The 17005-nt window shown below is 45.4% G+C and overlaps 1 protein-coding gene across 3 annotated transcripts in view; it reads left to right on the forward strand.

Annotated features, from left to right (window-relative positions):
- Positions 1-10967, forward strand: part of WTIP (Wilms tumor 1 interacting protein) — an 85511-nt gene extending 74544 nt beyond the window's left edge. For all 3 annotated transcript variants that reach the window (XM_017826942.1, XM_017826943.1, XM_017826944.1), the window contains 4 exons: positions 1198-1328; positions 2370-2421; positions 4150-4218; positions 6816-10967. In XM_017826942.1, the coding sequence (XP_017682431.1) occupies positions 1198-1328; positions 2370-2421; positions 4150-4218; positions 6816-6968 (405 nt within the window). In that variant the 3' untranslated portion in view covers positions 6969-10967. The remainder of the gene's footprint in view (positions 1-1197; positions 1329-2369; positions 2422-4149; positions 4219-6815) is intronic.
- The last annotated feature ends 6038 nt before the right edge of the window (positions 10968-17005 follow it).

The following is a 17005-nucleotide window of genomic DNA, read 5'->3' on the forward strand; positions in this document are numbered from 1 at the left end:
GGGCTGTGCTGGACTCAGGGCAGAGCTGGGCTGGGGTCAGGGCAGGTGGGTGAGCCCTGGGCAGTGCCCCCTGTGCCCTTGGGCTGCACAGCCTCCACAGCAGCATGGCACAGGTATGAGCTGTTTCTGGCCAGGAATGGGCTTGCAGGTCAGAGAGAGCCTGATGCCACTCACTGAACACAAAGCTACAGGGCTTCATTAGAGAGGAAAAAAAGGTTAAATTAAATTGGCATTTTTTCCTATGTGCCACTACTTATTTCCTGTTGATATAATCTTCATTCATAAAATCATCTACAGGGCCATGAGAGCTTGGGCTGTGGAGATTTTTTGTCTTGAGCTTACTAGCATCTCCAGGCTGAGCACTGCTGCTAGCAGATGCTTTTGGAAATTGCCTTCCAAAGGTATTTTTCACACCTGAAGTGAATGGAGTTGGTCCTATAACCTGTTGAGAGCTGCCTGAAGATGATACTGTGTCTCACTCTTCCCAGGCTGTGGGCTTGGGGCATCCTCCTTAATGTCCCAGTGCCACACTGGGTGTTCCATACAAGGATGCCAGGAGGGAGGGGATCCATTCTGAAGTACCTCTAAAATGCAGTAGGGAAGGGCAGCATGAGAAAAGCCTGAGCAGGTGGATGAATCAGTATCCAAACACGTGGATACACATGGAATTTTATCAGAAACCAGTGGCCCTCTATGACTGAGCGATAACCAGTCAGTAACTGTGGTGGATTAGGATCTTTACTTAATAAAGGGACACCTCTGTAATTGCTTGTTTTGTTATTTTACTTTTTGAGATTGAGCAATGACCAGTTTGGATTCTGTCTGTCACAGCCTGTTAAATTCTGTGCAGTAGCTCTGTATGCCATAATTTGTGTTTGGGATTTTCCAAGAAGTGGTCTGTGGAGCCGTGTTTAATGCCCACTGACAGTCCTGGCCCTGCAGAGCTGAAGCTGATGGGCGTTAGCCTGATTTTCAGCTCTCTCTCTTCACTGGGAGAGCACTGAAACCCACTGGAATAAGCAAGTCTGATTGTTTTAAGAGGCCCCTTGCTGACAGATCTGCAGAGTGGTAATTTCATCCCGAAGTGCTTTTCTCACTGTCATTATTAGGAATGAGTGAGACACAGCAGTATATGGGGGGGGGGGCAGAAGTCTCATGTAATCCTGTATCCACTTATTTTGTTGTTTGTTTCCTAAGATCTTACAGGCCCTTGGGAAGTCCTACCATCCTGGCTGCTTCCGCTGCGTGGTGTGTAACGAGTGTTTGGATGGAGTGCCCTTCACCGTGGACGTGGAGAACAATATTTACTGTGTCAAAGACTACCACACGTGAGTCCACACACCCACTGCATGCTTGGAAAATTAGAGTAGGTAAATTATTGAGATATATACTCCCATTTGCTCAGATGTCCCTCAACTGCTGCTTTCATGTGTTGCATTTGTAAAGTATTTTAAAGTTTATTAAAGGGCACTTCATGAGCCCAGTGTGGCATCCAGTGGCCAAGTGAGGCTGAAAATCAAGTTGTGTCAGAGGATGCTTTTCTTGGGGGCTGTTATTTCAGGACTTCCAATACTAATTGTATCAGGCCAATTCTGCAAGTGGTGGAAGATCCTGCTGGCTGTTTCTGAGAGTTGAGCTTCTGGTAGTGCATGACACGAGTGCAAGCTGCGTTAACCAAGACTGGACAGTGCACATGTAATTAGCAGGCAGTGTTAGAATGATTTTAGCCTTACCAGACAAAAGGTTTAAGGGATTGCTTTTGGACTTCTTTCTGATCCTGCTCAAAGGCAGGATGCTCTTAGCTCCAGTCAACCAAAAGCTCAGCTTATGCAGCAAGAGTAACTCACCCTGAATGGACCCTGTTGGTGCCAAGCTGACCGTGCTATGAGAACACAGAGTGTTGGCCCAGTGGTTGGCATAAAATGCAGCTGTGGGCCATAAGCCCAGCTGGTGTGTTCGGTGAGTACATCCCAGCCATGAGCAGCCCCTGTCCTATTTAGCAGGTTATGGCTTTCTGATGTCAGACTGTGACAGTCCCCAAGTCAAGAGCTCCTTTGCAGGTGGTGCATCGAGTCTCTGGAAGAATTTGAATGGCTTTATAAGTAAAGGAAGGAAAGAGAAAGGGCATGTGCAGGAAGAGGGCTGGATTCACTATGCCTGGAGGTCAGGAAGACCTAAGCAATAAAGCTGGGGCAGATCAGCCTCTCCCAAATCTCATTTTTGCTGAATACCATCAAAGAATTAGAGGTGTTTCAAATCCTATGGATCTCCATTTTGCTGAAAACAAGGCATGATTAGAATAGCTCCTTTGATTCTACTTTTTGAAGAAGCTTTCAATGTGATTTGAACACTCTCTTCTTGCACCCTAGGGTTTTTGCACCAAAATGTGCTTCCTGTAACCAGCCAATCCTCCCAGCACAGGTACGTGTTAACATGCACTGGGTCCCTACAGAAAACAGCTGTTGGCATAGGAACACTTCCTAAAAACACACCAGATGCTTTTCCTCCATCTTCCAGAATCTGCACTATGTTAGATACTGCATTAAACACAGTTCAGCAGTAAAGTCACTCCCAAACCTTCCCCAGAGGTTGTAGTAGTCACACTACTTATGCAGCACAGGACTTTGTATCTTTAGGGTGCCTTCCAGCTCCTAATTATGCTGGTAGAAGTCTCATTTAATTGAAAACCCTGACTGGGGCTCCAACAACCCAAACAGTAAAGCCCTTGAAACGACATCTGATGGTTACCCTGCCCCTGTGAGAAGCCCACACATTCTGTCATCCTGGGGTGGCAACCAAAGTGCTTAAAGGCATGGAAAAGGCAACAACAAAGTTGGCTAAAATGGAAGGCAGGTGAAACCTGCTTGCAGCTTCAGCCCCAGTGGTGTCAGCACAGTTAGACTTGGGCATTAAGTGGTGCTCCCCTATGCTCTGCTGGGTGCAGGGCTCTCCAGGTTCCCATTGCTGAGGTCACTGACCAGCTCGTTTGTAAACAAGGGCCTCAGCTTGTCCTCTTGCCATGTTTATAGAGCCAGAGCTTGCCTCCTATAAGCTGCTGTGCCCCAGTAAAGCCTGTGGCTGGAGCCTCTCACATGCCCCATCACTCTGCATGTTACTCTCATTTGTCATTAGTGTTTCTCTTACTTGGCCAGGTCTCACATCACTAAAAATCTTCTAAAGGCTGGGCCAGAATTGCTTGTTCTGGTGGTGGGTTGTGAGGAGAAAACCCCTATGTAAATGTCCCTGAATTTGGATCTTACAAAATAACTTTTTTTTTCTTTTAAAGAAAGAAAGAAAGAAAAGGGGGAAAAAGGCAGTTGTCCTGCTGACTCATCTGATGACTAGCAGGAGACACTCCATGTTCTTTCCCAGGGAGGTTTCCTAGGTTAGTTCAAGTCTAGCAGTGCAGGTACTGACTTGCCCACTGCTTCTCTCAGACATAGTCCACGTCATACCTGCTGCTCTAACCACACCTGGGGCTGGAAACAAGGCAAGGCAACACATTTAATGAGCTCTGGCTTCAGAGGCTTCACAGTGGATCAGGAAGGGAGCCTGGGAGGTTACCAGAAGGGTATGGGCTGCTCTGCAGGGCCTGGGGCTCAGCCAGGAATTACACAACGCCCCTGCACCCACCCTCACGCTGAGGTTTTGGCCTGTGCAGGTAATTACCTGCCAGACTGGTATGTCAGTCCCTGTGGGCTGCACACAGTGACATGTGCATGTGCAAAAGAGCTGTGCAGCAGAGGGTTTGAGGGGAGTACAAGTCCTGGAAAACACACCAGGATACCTACTAGGAAAAGTTACCCAATCAGCAGGTTTTTGACTGGTCACTCGTTCAGATCCTGGGTGCCCTTGGAAAATTATTTCATTTCAAAACTAATTTGTCTCTTGAGGATGAAGTTTTGGCCACATTTCCCAAATGGCTTCTCCAGCTCAGATGTGTCAGAGACCCACAGTGCTGCTGAACAGCCAAACCAGAGGTGCAGGGCCGTGCACCAGGGGACAGGACCCTGAGGGGTCCCAGAGCTGTGCAAGGGGAGAGGGGATCTCCCATGGAATCAGCTCTCCAAAGAGCCAGGCTGGGCACTGAGTGACCACTGAGAAACGCTGTGTAGGCACCACTCTTACTCTGTCTGTGCTTCCCACCAGGGCTCCGAGGAGACCATCCGGGTGGTGTCGATGGACAAGGACTACCACGTGGAGTGCTACCACTGCGAGGTGAGCTGGGACCCCTGCCCACCCCAACAGCAGCTCTGGGCAGGGCCTGACCCACTGCAGGGCTGTGCCTGCTGGCTCTGCACTCCTGGGCAGGGCCCTGCCCCACGGCTCAGGCGGGCAGGGCTGGAAGTGGGCTTGGGTTGGGTTTTGTACCCAATAGAATAACTTCAAAGCTGGGTTTGAGTGGTTGGGTTGGATTTTCTCAATACTTCCAGATGGGGAGAGAACAAAGAGTAGATGCCAGTTCTCTATTTCCTCATCTCTGGATACAGGCTGTAGGGCTCTAATCTGAGCAGACTTGAATTCACATGGCCTGTGCAGGGAAGAACCCTGACTGGAAGGCTTTTTGGGGGATCTGATTTTTCCCTTCTGAATTCCTTACTAGAAAAGAGATAAGGATACTACTGACTGACTCTCACTTTTTGGGGAGTAGTTTCTTATTATGCAGAACATTTAAACACGTGTTGTGGCAGATCAATTTGTGGAATTAGTGCTCTTGCTTTGGAGAGGACAGCTGAGTTCATCATGAGCTCTGCCATCCAGGAACATGAGGAGGGAAACAAACTCTCTAAGTTGGGATCAACCAAAAACTTCCCTTTCGCTGTAGGTCTGCTGCTCTGATATAACATATGAATATCCACACAGAGCCTAACTTTTAGCACCAGAGGCAGCAGTGCAGCAATGCTGTCTTCACACACTGTTGTGCACAAGGTTTTACAAAGAGCCTTCTGATTGAGGGAGAAATAACAAAATTCAGGACATCTTGAAATGTTATGTCCCTAAATGTAAGGAAGACCCCATGCACTCAGCTGTCTCCTTCCAACAGAGACACCTGATACTCCATCCTTTTCTATTAATTTTTCAGGAGAAACTGGCACAGGAAATCGCAGTATTTTGGAGAGCAGTACTTCCCTCCTCCTTCTTCCCCCATCTCTTGCTTTGTACAGGCTTCACCTCAGATGACAGCTCCCTCCCCTTCTCTCTCAGGCTTTTGACTTTATGCTAGAATGTCCCACTGGGGGTTTATTTTCATTTCTGTTTCATTATTCATTTCCTCGTTCTCCTTCCCATTTGAGGCAAATCAGGCTGCCTCCACATCTGCCCCGAGAGGCAGAGTGCACTTATGTACAGAAATGAGGAGCTGGCCCTGTGTCAGCAGGGGTGGGTCACTGCCTCGTGGTTTCAGACCAGGCTGTCAGACTGTACAGCTGTCCCCAAATGCTGCTGGACGAGTTAGTGCCAGTATTTTGAGGAATGCTACGATGACTTCTGCATCCTCACCTGGTGGCTGCAGTCAGTGGTCAGGTTGGAAATTTTGCTGCTTTTCTGCATCATTCGTGTGCAACCACTTCACTTCTGCAGAGAAGTTTGAGCAGTTACTCATCAACAGACCCCCAGTGTGGAACTGGAACCCACTGACAAGGTCCCTCCTTGCACAGAGGGAATTCCATTTTGGAAAGGCAAAGACATGTCAACACTTGGCACATCTGTAGGGTGTCTCAAATTAGTAAATTCTAATTTTAAATCTTACATAAATGGCTATAAAATTATTACATAATATCTAGCAACACACAGAAAATTACCTTGGCAGAAACTTTGATTTTGGCCTCACTAAACTAACATTCCAGTTTTAAAGCTCACTTTAAAACCCATTTTCAGCCTTATTTCAGCATTGTAAAATTTGAGGATTTAAACTTGAGCTGTGAAAGGTGAAAAATCATTCTTCGTGTCCAATTAACAGCTTTTTATTCATTTTCAGTCTAAAATAACCTATATGCCAAATTTTTTCCTATTTCCCCCTTTCTATTAAGTGCACAGATACACATTTAGAATCTCTGGTTTCTCAGGACTGGTCACAGTAACAATTTTTAAGTATTTAACGTATTTGAAACATCAAATCTGAGCACCAAATTTCCATGATTTTTAAATGCCTTCAAGATTATAATGATGGCAGCTGAAAATCAGTATTGTTTCTGTTGCAGGCTAGAGAACAGCCAGCAGGCAGGATTACTGGTAGCTGCTTTTCTGTTTCTCTCTGTTCCTGTTCTGTTGTTCACCCACGTTGTCCCTGTAGTTATGTGCCAGTCCCAGAGGTACCAGCATTTCCAGTAAAGTTGGATAATTGGCCCTGAAGTCTTTAATTTTTTTTTTTAATTCTAGATTAGAGAAAGCGTAGTACTGCTTCAGACATGTCTCATCTCCCCCCTTTTCCCCACTCCTCTCATTCTCTGCTTGTGCTCTCTCTGCTCTTGTGTTGCAGCATCAGCTCCTCCTCTGTTCTAACCCCTCCCAGGTTGTATTTCTCAGAGTCAGTCCTTGCCCTGCTTTTTGGCCAATTTGCATCAATATTTATGAGCTGAAGAAGAGACTAGAATGGGTGGTGGAAACAGTGGTGGAAGAGAGGCTGGGTACTGCTCTGGAGTGCCCTGTTTGAGTTCAGGGATGTTGGTGTGGATTGTCAGGGTCCCCCCCAGCCTGTCGGGGTTGCTGCTCTGGAGGCAGGGAGGGAGCTCTGGGGTTGTGCAGGACAGGGCAGCAGTGTGGGAGGTGCCCTGCCTGACTCCCTCACTAACCTGGGCTGTCTGTGTCTCCTCCAGGACTGTGGCTTGCAGCTCAATGATGAGGAAGGCCATCGTTGTTACCCCTTAGAGGGCCACCTGCTCTGCCACAGCTGTCACATCAGGCGCCTCAACATCAAACTGCCATCACATCCCCCTCCCAGCTACCCCATGCATGTCACAGAACTCTGAGGGACATTGCCAGGATCAATTGAAAGAGAAGACAAATATGTAAAAGTGACTTTCGTGTTCCTTTAAAGATGAGATTCCAGTAATAACCACCTAAACCTGCTATTTATTTTTTGAATCAGAGGTGAAGGGTCCTTTTTTGATCTTGTACATATGCATTCTTTTATCTAGACATTTTCACTGAGACACCATCTACTTGAACAAATAATTCACCACTAAACTGTAACTGTAAATGGCAGCATTTCTAAAACAATGGTACAAAGGGCTGTTCTGCACTCCCTGCTCACTTCCTTCAGTGATTTCACCCGAGTGAGGAGAGTAGAATTACTTTCCAAAAGTTAGCACCTTATCATATTGCAGCAGGCATGATAAGATAAATGCTAGCATTTTAGCTAGTTTTGGTGAATTCTGGTCTTAGAGAATACTTGGATTCCCAGCAGCAGTGGGGAGGAGGCAGGTGGGTGTTTGTAGCCAGGACAGGTTCAGCACAGGCTCAGCATCCTGTGAGGCCAGTTCTCCATCCTACAAGGTTCCACATTCATCCAAAGACTAATTATTGGGCTTGTTCGAGAAGTATGGCAAGCACTTCATGTAAAACCCATGTTACAGAGGATTATCCCCAAAAGGTTGGCACGTGCAGGGTTAGCAGTTGCAGGGTGGCACAGCCCCTGGAATTGCTGGCTGGGTACAAGGTAGCCATGGTTTCCAAAGTCACTCATATCAACTGGACCATTTGGCACTTACTAAAGAATTCATCTTTCAAACCTGTTTGTTGTTTAATAGGGTTAGCTGCCCCTTTCTATGCAAAAATACATTTGTCTTTATACGGCTTGTTTGATACAAGACTTCATCTGTTACCAACTGCTTTATGATTGTATGTTGAGACATTATTAAAGAAAGAGAGGGACAGTGGTTTTGTATTACCTTTTCAGCTTTGTGTTCTTTTCTGGATTACTTTTGAACTGATTAGGGGGATTGTCTTCATTGGAAAACAAAGTACAGTTTAACAGAAATAAGAATTTAGAGAGTCAGGTCATTGAAACATTGGTATTTTCCAACAAGTATTAGCTGTACATAGAATGTACACACTTCCATGTTTTGCATAAGCTTTTACAGTACCCTCAGAGCTCTGGGGGAAAATATATGTCTTCCATATAGGAAGTTAAATGAATCTTTTTATGGTTTGTTTTCTACCATGTGCTGGTGATTTACATGCAAATCACACATCTGTATGTCTAAAAAATTCCTTGTGTTCTCATGAGAATCGATCCAGCCTTCCTGAAGTTGCCATTTATCATTGCTGTCTTTAACTGTGTTCAAAATTGCAATAAAATAAAATTCTTCTGCTCCAGAGGAAGTGGAAATTCCAGAGCAGATTCAGTGCATGTGTAAATGGGGACGTTTCCCTGCCAGTTCTCCCCACGCTGAGAATGGGAGCGATCGGGTCGGAAATGATCCCGTGTTCAATTCACCAGGCAGGCTGATGAGATGACTTATTTGGCAACACCATTGCAGTTTAGTTTCTTATGCTCCATTGACTTTTTGAAAGCCATTTGTGGTGCTCTTGAAAAGCACAAAGAGCATCCAATGGACACTAATTCCTAAGTGGAATAATTAACTCCCTTAACAGAACTTTTTGATAGTCTGGAATTTTCTTATGGGGGAAGGGGGGGTGGGCAGGAAAAATTCCTGAGAACTATTTTTGTCTGTCAGTAAGGAACAAAAGGTACACTTCCTGAACTTTTGCCAGCCTTCCATTGGCCTAGATTAACCTGTCCTCCTGAATGCTTCTGGGCAAGTCAGATGCTCTTTTAAAAAGTCATTTTTTACTTAGTATATATCAGTTTATAATTAACATATTTAATGTGAGCCCCAGGTTTTGGAGGAATTGCAGTGCAACCAGTGGCCCCATTTCTACACTGTGGCCCAAGAGGCCTGGCCTGCAAACCAGAGGCCAGTGGGTGCATGTGCACTTTGCATTTGCAAGCACTCTCTCTGTGTCCATAGTCAGCAGCCCAGCCTCAGGAGGAGTGGAATTGTGTGTGCCAGCAACTGCTAGAAAAGGGGGAAAAATTGGTTTAAACTGGGTAGTATGACTAGGTGAGTTCCTTAAGGTTGTTACAGCCATGGAAGATACCAGAGCTTCAGGATAAACTTTTAGCATCAGCTACAGGGCAGTGCTTTCTCCTTTGAAGGAGCTGCCTTGGACCACCTTTAGCTTGGAGGCATTTTCACTCACTTGTCTTTACAGTGTGTACTGAGGAACCCAAAATAAGGAAAGAACCATTAAAATGCAGAGAGAAGGTTTGTGTCTGTTCCTGGGAGCAAATGATCCCATAACAGTACTTGCTGGACTGGAAAAGTGCTTTGCTTTACCAGGAGAGAAGCAAAACCCCCAAGCTGACAGTGGCCAGAGCTGGAGGTGACTGACCCTGGCACTTGGACCTGTCCTCTGCCAGGATCTTCCCAAGCACTTCACCTCCTTCTGGGGCAAGTTTAAGTTTCCAACATACTTTCCAAGACACAGCAAACTCAACCATGTACATACCAGACCTTTTCTTCTTCTTTTTTTTTTTTTTTAAAGATCATCCCGTAGAACAGAATAATATTTAATTTTATTTCTCATGTTGATCTGTGAGTCTCTTGTAGTTCTACACAGCTCTGATCTGTTAAGTATCACCAAAAGGTGATATTTCAGTACAAAATAAGCAATTTGTTTAAAAGCAGAAAGCAGCAGTTGTTGTTCCAGTATTTTCTATAGGCAGATGCATTCCATTACTGTATTAGGAAGTACAGCTTTGCTTTTCCAACATTTACTATGAAAGCTGGAGCTTGAGTGAAATTTGCCAGTTTGGAGTTTTGGTTTGATTTTTTTCCCCCCCCTCAAATCAAAGAGAAAAATAAAATCAAACCTAAGATAATGATGTGCTGTACTCTTTAGTGCAAGTGGCAGTTTCTGCACATTACCTCCTGCCTGGGAATTATGTAAACGAGAAAGTTTCTTTTAGTGATTTTCTGACGGAGTATTCTTACCTGAAATCAGTTCAACACAGACGTAAACTTCCCGAGTTCATTTTATGATGTGATTGTTCTTCAGAAGCCTTTGCTGTACTTTCAGAATGTTTCCATAAAGTTAAAACAATAACAACCTGTTCTCATTTGCATCAGGACTGCACCTTCTCCCCTTGGGTGGGGAATCTTCCCGAGTCCCTGCAGCCCAGAGCTGTTGTGGGGATGCAGAGTCCCGTCCAGGGGAGGAGTGTTCCAAAGAAAGGACCAAAATACTTATTTGAAAACAAGACAAAAGAATGCACTCAGATAACTGACCTTACAGAGAGGGTTTGTTTGGGTTTCTTTCCTTTCCCTTTCACTTGTGTGCACGTGTGTATATATTTTGTAAGGTGGAGCTTCAAAAGGAAAACATGGTTAGAGGAGCTCTTTAAGACCAGAAATTCCAGAGTAGTAAAGTAAACCAAAGCTCTGAAGGAGACAAAAGCTGCTTTCTTGTGTTTCAAGAAAAGTTTAAAAGTTTGTGATTCATCCTGTAACTAATGCCGTAAACTAGAGTATATAATTTGACTTAAATTAAGTTTTCATTTGAGAAATATTTTCATTTTCTTTAAAAGAATATAGTTTTCTTCCAAGAACTTGGACCAACGTTGATTTTTATTTTGTAGGAAATATATGAATTCCCAGTTTGTATATCATGTAACTAGTTTACATGCTGAAAATATACATTAGTTTAACTATTTTTGTATATATATCCTTGTAAAACCTTTCGATGTGCTTCTGTCTTTTAGTCTTTAGAATTACTTGTGGTTTTGTGTTTCAGTGTTTGATTCCCTTGATTATTGAAGAAAAAAATTGGGAAATGTAGATTTATTTATCTAAAGAAGAAGCAACTTGCTATCATCTTAAGTTATTTAATATTGAAGTCAGAAGTTTCATTTAACCTTAGATGCTATAATCTGCTTTTTTTCAATAAAGACATTTTGTAGTTATCTTTGTTTTTGTAGTTTGTTGTGCATAAGAATTTTATTTTTTTAAATCTAGGTGGGCACTAAACAATTTTCAGGAGAGCCTGGTATTGCCCACAGAAATGCCTGACTGATATTAATTGATTGCAGCTGCATTCATGAAAGATTTTTGGTCCTCCAGTGCAAGTGTTACTAATTAAGGTCTAAAATATGCCCACAGCTAACGTTCTGCAGCTGCACTTAGAAAGGAATTTAGCCACTCTGGCAAGCTTTAATTAAGCTTTAACCAGTCTGGCTAGTTCACATGTAGGACAGTCAGTAGTGAGGGACATTTGCTTTCCAAGACTCCTGTTATTTTTTGGAGTGTTCAGAAGAGACTTGCCTGGGCTATGAACTTACACAGCTTTAAGCACTTGGACCTTGGACTGGGGAATTTTCTCCATATTCTTGCTGAGTCACAGGAATTCAGAAACTGTAGCCAGAGCTTTGATGGGATCAAAGAGATGCATTTTTTTGGTATTTTACCTTTCTGAAGCTTTTTGCCACTTCCTTGTCTCCAGTGTCATGGCACAGATGGAGCTTGGTCACATTTACCTTCCTCACCCCTTGGGCTTGTCGAGCAGAACGTGCATCAGTTCTGGCATCTTGTCTCCAGCTGTGGCCTGGGGAAAGAGGACAAGACCAGTTTCTTCCTTGTTTCTTCATATCCAGTGGCTTCCCTTTCCATTAAGCTGGTCAGTCTGCTCTCCCTGTGACTGTTCTTCCCTCCAGTGACTCACAGAAGTCAAATATTCACGAGCTGCTATTCCGGTGTGCTGCCACCCTCCCACCAGAGAGGCCTCCCCAGCTCTGCCACCCTGGCTCAGCAGAGCCCAGATGACTTCACAGCTGGAAATAAAACTTACTGGAGGTTTTTCCCACAATGGCTATTTTGGCAAATTTTTCTTTCGCGCAGTCAGAATGGAAAGAGTTACAAATGCCACAATTGTTTTAGGACACTCAGTCTGTACTTCAGTGCTTTGAAACAGATGTACCACACTTCTGTAGGGCCTTCACATCCATGCTATTTTCTCTCTATTTTGAAAAATTCATTCAAAATGAGCAATTCATGCCCTCCTTGAAGGAAAAAAAAAAAAGGCACAAAGACTGCCAACTCAAAGCATTTTAACAGGGCCTTAGCACATGGTTGACACAAATGTACTCAATAAAAATCTAGGACGTCTTAATGCAGCAAGAATTTATACCAACTCATAATCAGCCTGACTGAAAAGAACTTAAAATATATTGTGCCCCTTGTGGGCCTCCATGCAGGAAATCCATGCTGGAAAATGCCCATCCTTTCGTGGCAGGAAGGGGGTGAGTCAGGCCCGGCTCTGAGGGCTGGGCTGTGCTGGGATCCCTGGCACGGCAGCCGAGCCACAGCCCGGGTGTAACGAAGCTGTTGCACGACACGTGGTTGCTAAATCTGGCATGTAGATGTTTTGGGAGGACTTTGGCAGCCCTGTTCTTCCACCTTACCAGCCATGCCCAGGGCTGCACCCCTCACCTTGCAGCTATTGGCTGCTACGGGGATTCAGGTGATCCCAGGGCCCAACCAGAGACATTTGGCCAGTTATGGAAACCATGAGGAGTACGGGAACTAGGCTGGGGAGGTGTCTTCAGCTCAAACCCCTGTCACTCAGCTTTTAGTCCCCATGGGGTACAGACTCCTAGAATAAATGAGGTTGGATGATAAGTCATTTGATGCAACACACCATCAACACACACACGCACACTCAAAGCAAAATATATGTGTGTATATAAAAATCATGGAATTGTTTATGTTGGCAAAGACCTCTGAGATCATCAAGTGCAACCATTAATCCAGCACTGCCAAGGCCACCACTGAAGCATGTCCCCGAGTGCCACATCTACACAGCTTTTAAAGCCCTTCAGGAATGAGGACTCCAACACTCCCCAGGGCAGCCTGTGCCAAGGTTGGACAACCCCTTCCATAAAGTTGTTTTTCCCAGTTCCAACCTGCCCCTCCCCTGGCACAGCTGGAGGCCGTTCCCTCTCCTCCTGTCCCTTGTTCCCTGGGAGCAGAGCCTGACACCCCCCCGGCCCCCCTCTCCTGTCAGGGACTTGCAGAGCCAGAAGGTCCCTCCTGAGCCTCCTTTTCTCCAGGCTGAGCCCCCCCAGCTCCCTCAGCTGCTCCTGGTGTTCCAGACCCTTCCCCAGCTCCATTCCTTCCCTGGACACACTCCAGCCCCTCAGTGTCTTTCCTGCAGTCAGGGGCCCAAACTGACCACAGGACTCAAGGTGCAGCCTCAGCAGTGCCCAGCACAGGGGGAGAGTCACTGCCCTGGTCCTGCTGCCACACCATGGCAGCAGGCCTGGTGCCACTGCCCTTCTTGCCCACCTGGGCACACCTGGGCTCATGTTCAGCAGCTGTCAACTAGCACTCCCAAGTCCATTCCTGTTGAGAAGCTCTCCAGCCCCTCTGCCCCAGCCTGGAGCGCTGCAGGGGTTGGTGTGACCCAGGTGCAGGACCCAGCACTACACCTTGTTGACCCTCACACTGTTAGCCCATGGATCCAGTGTGTCCACATCCCCCTGCAGAGCTTCCTGCCCTCCAGCAGATCAACACTCCCACCTAACTTGATGCCATCACTGAATTTAGCTGAATTTGCTAAAACAAGGATCCCAATTGGTGCTACAACCTCATGCTTGGGGCAACTTACAGATAGGAAACTTTGAAGGAGGAACTACTAAGCAAGGTCTAGAAATAGAGAGAAGAGCTTGACATTGAGTAGGAGATACCAGTGTTCACTGGGTGTCTGAGCTGGACAGAGGGCATTGGGTTCTGGAATAAACTGCAGGTCACCCCTCAGTCACCACCACTGGGCATAAGCAGCTGAATTATGTATTTTAAAAGCTATGGAGTTAACCACAATTTTTAGTAAAACTCAGAAGACAAAAAATATTTTCTTCCTGTTCAATATTCATTTGAGATCCTATCCTAGTGCTCAATACAATTCCCACCATCTTTTAACAGTGAGCAATCCCAAGTTCCCATGTTGTTTAAAACATACACTAAGAACTAGCTCATTTTGGACTACCTGCACTGTCCCTGTGCTGCTGGTTTCTGTCCCATCAGAAAACAACATACAGCATTAGAGAGTACAAATCACTGTGCTCACACAAAAAGCATAAAAGTACAGACTGAAAACTGCACGAAAAGTAAGAAGCCATGAGGAGATCTGATAGTGAAGTGATAAAATAAGTATCTATCCAGCAACACATTTAAGAACAAATTCTCAAAGGTTTGCATCATGGCTGAAAAAAAAAATCTTCAACCCCCCCAGTTGTATGACATGTCTGGGAAGTCGTCACCTCAAAGAACATGGGCTGCATTGGTTAGTTACAGTAATTCAAGTGGTTAAGTGGTCTGTCCAAAAAAAGCATGTTCATTAAAATTTTGGCACATTTAAGCTATGGCAGGAATGTTAAAGCCAAGTGATCAGTTAATTACTCTCTGCTCTGGTGAGGCAAATGAACGCCAGAGACGCCCCTCGGTGCTCCCAGCACAGGAAGGGAACGGTGCCATGAGCGTTTCCCAGCCCGTGTGAACGGGCCTGGCACTGTGAAACCAAGGGGCTGTGCTGCCTCCTGCCCCCAGGGAGACAGGACAGGAAAGAAAATCACTGTGCCAAGCTGTGCCTTTTACCACCTCAGTCCTGCAGCTGAAAGCTTCGTGAGTCAAGTGTGCCGAGCTTGGCAGAGGGGAAATAAAGCAGTGATAAATTCTGCTCTGTTGAGGTCAGGTATGGTGTGGCTCTGGTCTCACCTGAAGTTTTCAAAAGCTCACACACTTTGTGTAATGATGGATACAGGAACAGGGTAGGGAAGGAAATTAAAATGGCTTGTGTGGCAGGGTGCAATGCCAGGGAGAGCAACAAGACTTTTCTGCAGCACCTGCAAGCCACATGTTTAACTGCACTTACCTCCAACAGTGGACATGGCTCCCCAAAAGATTTTTCCACAGAGCTTCTTTGATGAGGCAAAAAGAGGCCCCAGTGTCCTGCAGCAGGCATTGCTGACTGTCCTCCAAGAGGATGGTGATGGCACTCCTCCACACTTGGCTGTGCCTGAGCTCACCTGGGAGTTGATCCTTTTTCTCACTTCTTCCTACATCAGAAAAGAACAGAAAAAAAGCATCACAGCTTTCTGCACCATTTATTTTTCCACTCCTTATCAGGGCATTTCCCAGCATGGGAGCAGAGGAAGATGGCCAGGGCTGGGGACCCTCGTCGCAGGCCCCTTGCCGGTGGGCACTGTCACACAGGAATCCTTTTGGAAAAATGGCAAGTCTTGGTGCAACAAACATTACGGTCCCTTTAGACACATTCTATTGCTTCTAGTGATGTCTCATAACTTGGAATAGTTAATTCACTACCTACACTCCTCACCCATAAAAGCTATAACTGCAGTTTATTTGGCTAACTGTTCTTTTATCACCCCAATATACCTCAGTTAATGGTAAAAGTCAGACACATGCAGCTGTAGTAAGATCTGCCTTTACTTGACTGTAAATACTATTTCATTCTCTATTTAAAAGAAAATATTTGCAACAAAGATGTCTATATGGAAGAGTCCATGAATGCCTCTGAAAGAGAGCAGAAGTCCTTAAAAATTGTGCTGTTGCATCTTTCAAACAGAATCAGAAAAGAAGGAAGGTGGAGCAAAACAAAGTTTTCTTTAAATGTTTCTTATTTTATTCTGCAACATACAGGAGAAAACCTGCTATCCCAAAGGCTCTGGCAGCTGCCAGACAATGCTTTGATAAAACATACTGGATTTCATGGTATAATTTAACTGAATTTTTTTTTTGCATTAATTGTAATATCATCAAACGTGAAATCTTTTCGTTTGCTGGTGAGCCAAAATATACTATGAAGTTGGGCACCTACTGCACTGCAGTCAGTAATTTCCATATCATCTTTCCCAAAAATGTTATGGCTTTATTGGCACCTAAGGATGTCTTGCAGCAGGAATGTGCTTGCAGGCTTAGCAGGCACAGTCAGGGAGCACAGAGGAGGTACCAAAAGATGCTGTTTCGCTTGAGCTGGATCTTTAACTGCAGTTTTGTTTCTAAACATGCAGCCCAAAGAAAGTAGCAGTACAGAGGGTGCTGCAGAGGCTCAGCAGTGCTTCCACAGGGAACAGGACTGTGTAACGTGCCAGCTGCCAGCCCTGTGTGCAGAGAACAGCAAAGCTCTTGCTGTGGTGCATGAGCAGTCTCTGGGTGCTTCATCAAAATCTCTCCAGTTTTACTATCACTACATGTTGTCCTTTGTATCTGCTCGTGGAGGGGACAAAGCTTTGTTCTTACAGCACCTCCCACCTCGAAAAAGCCCCAATCCCATATATATTAACTGACTGTCAATACTATATTCAATATATACAACTAATAAATCCACATGTAGAGCTGTAAGTGGGCTAAAGGGCTGTTGTGTGCAAAGTTCATTTTAGAGTGAATCAGGTCACATCAAATTCACTGACAAAAGGTTACAGAGCATTTTGTGTTTCCCAAGATTACTCTTTGGAGGCAAGTACCACTTGCATGTACATAAGCACATTTCCTCTCACTACCTGACAGCTGAGGTAAAACAAAGGTGGACAAAGGGTGGGACAGGCAGAGGTGACCCAGCCAGTGCCTGGTTTGAAGAGCAGATGGTCACTGCTCAGCCTTCTGCATGGTGCCAAGTGCACTGACTTTGAAGGAGATGGGAATGTCACCAGAGGACTTTTTCCAGCAGAAATATCAAAGTTACTTCAAATCAGATACCTGTGAGGAGCATCCTCAGTCCTCCCCAGTGCTGCCTGGTGGGCCCAGCAGAGCCAGCTACCAAGCAGGCACTAGAAAGGCAAGAACAGCACCTCTTCTCCTGAAGGACCATTGGGATGGCTCATGGGAGCTGAGGGCCAGCACAAAACCTCAGCAATCCCCCCACACTGTGTAAATGACCCCACAAGGCCTGACAACTCCTGTGCTGGGTTCCTCCTGACAGCCCCTGTGCT

The sequence above is a fragment of the Lepidothrix coronata genome, unplaced genomic scaffold, assembly GCF_001604755.1.
Source record: "Lepidothrix coronata isolate B3197 unplaced genomic scaffold, Lepidothrix_coronata-1.0 Scaffold132, whole genome shotgun sequence".
NCBI lineage: Eukaryota > Metazoa > Chordata > Aves > Passeriformes > Pipridae > Lepidothrix > Lepidothrix coronata.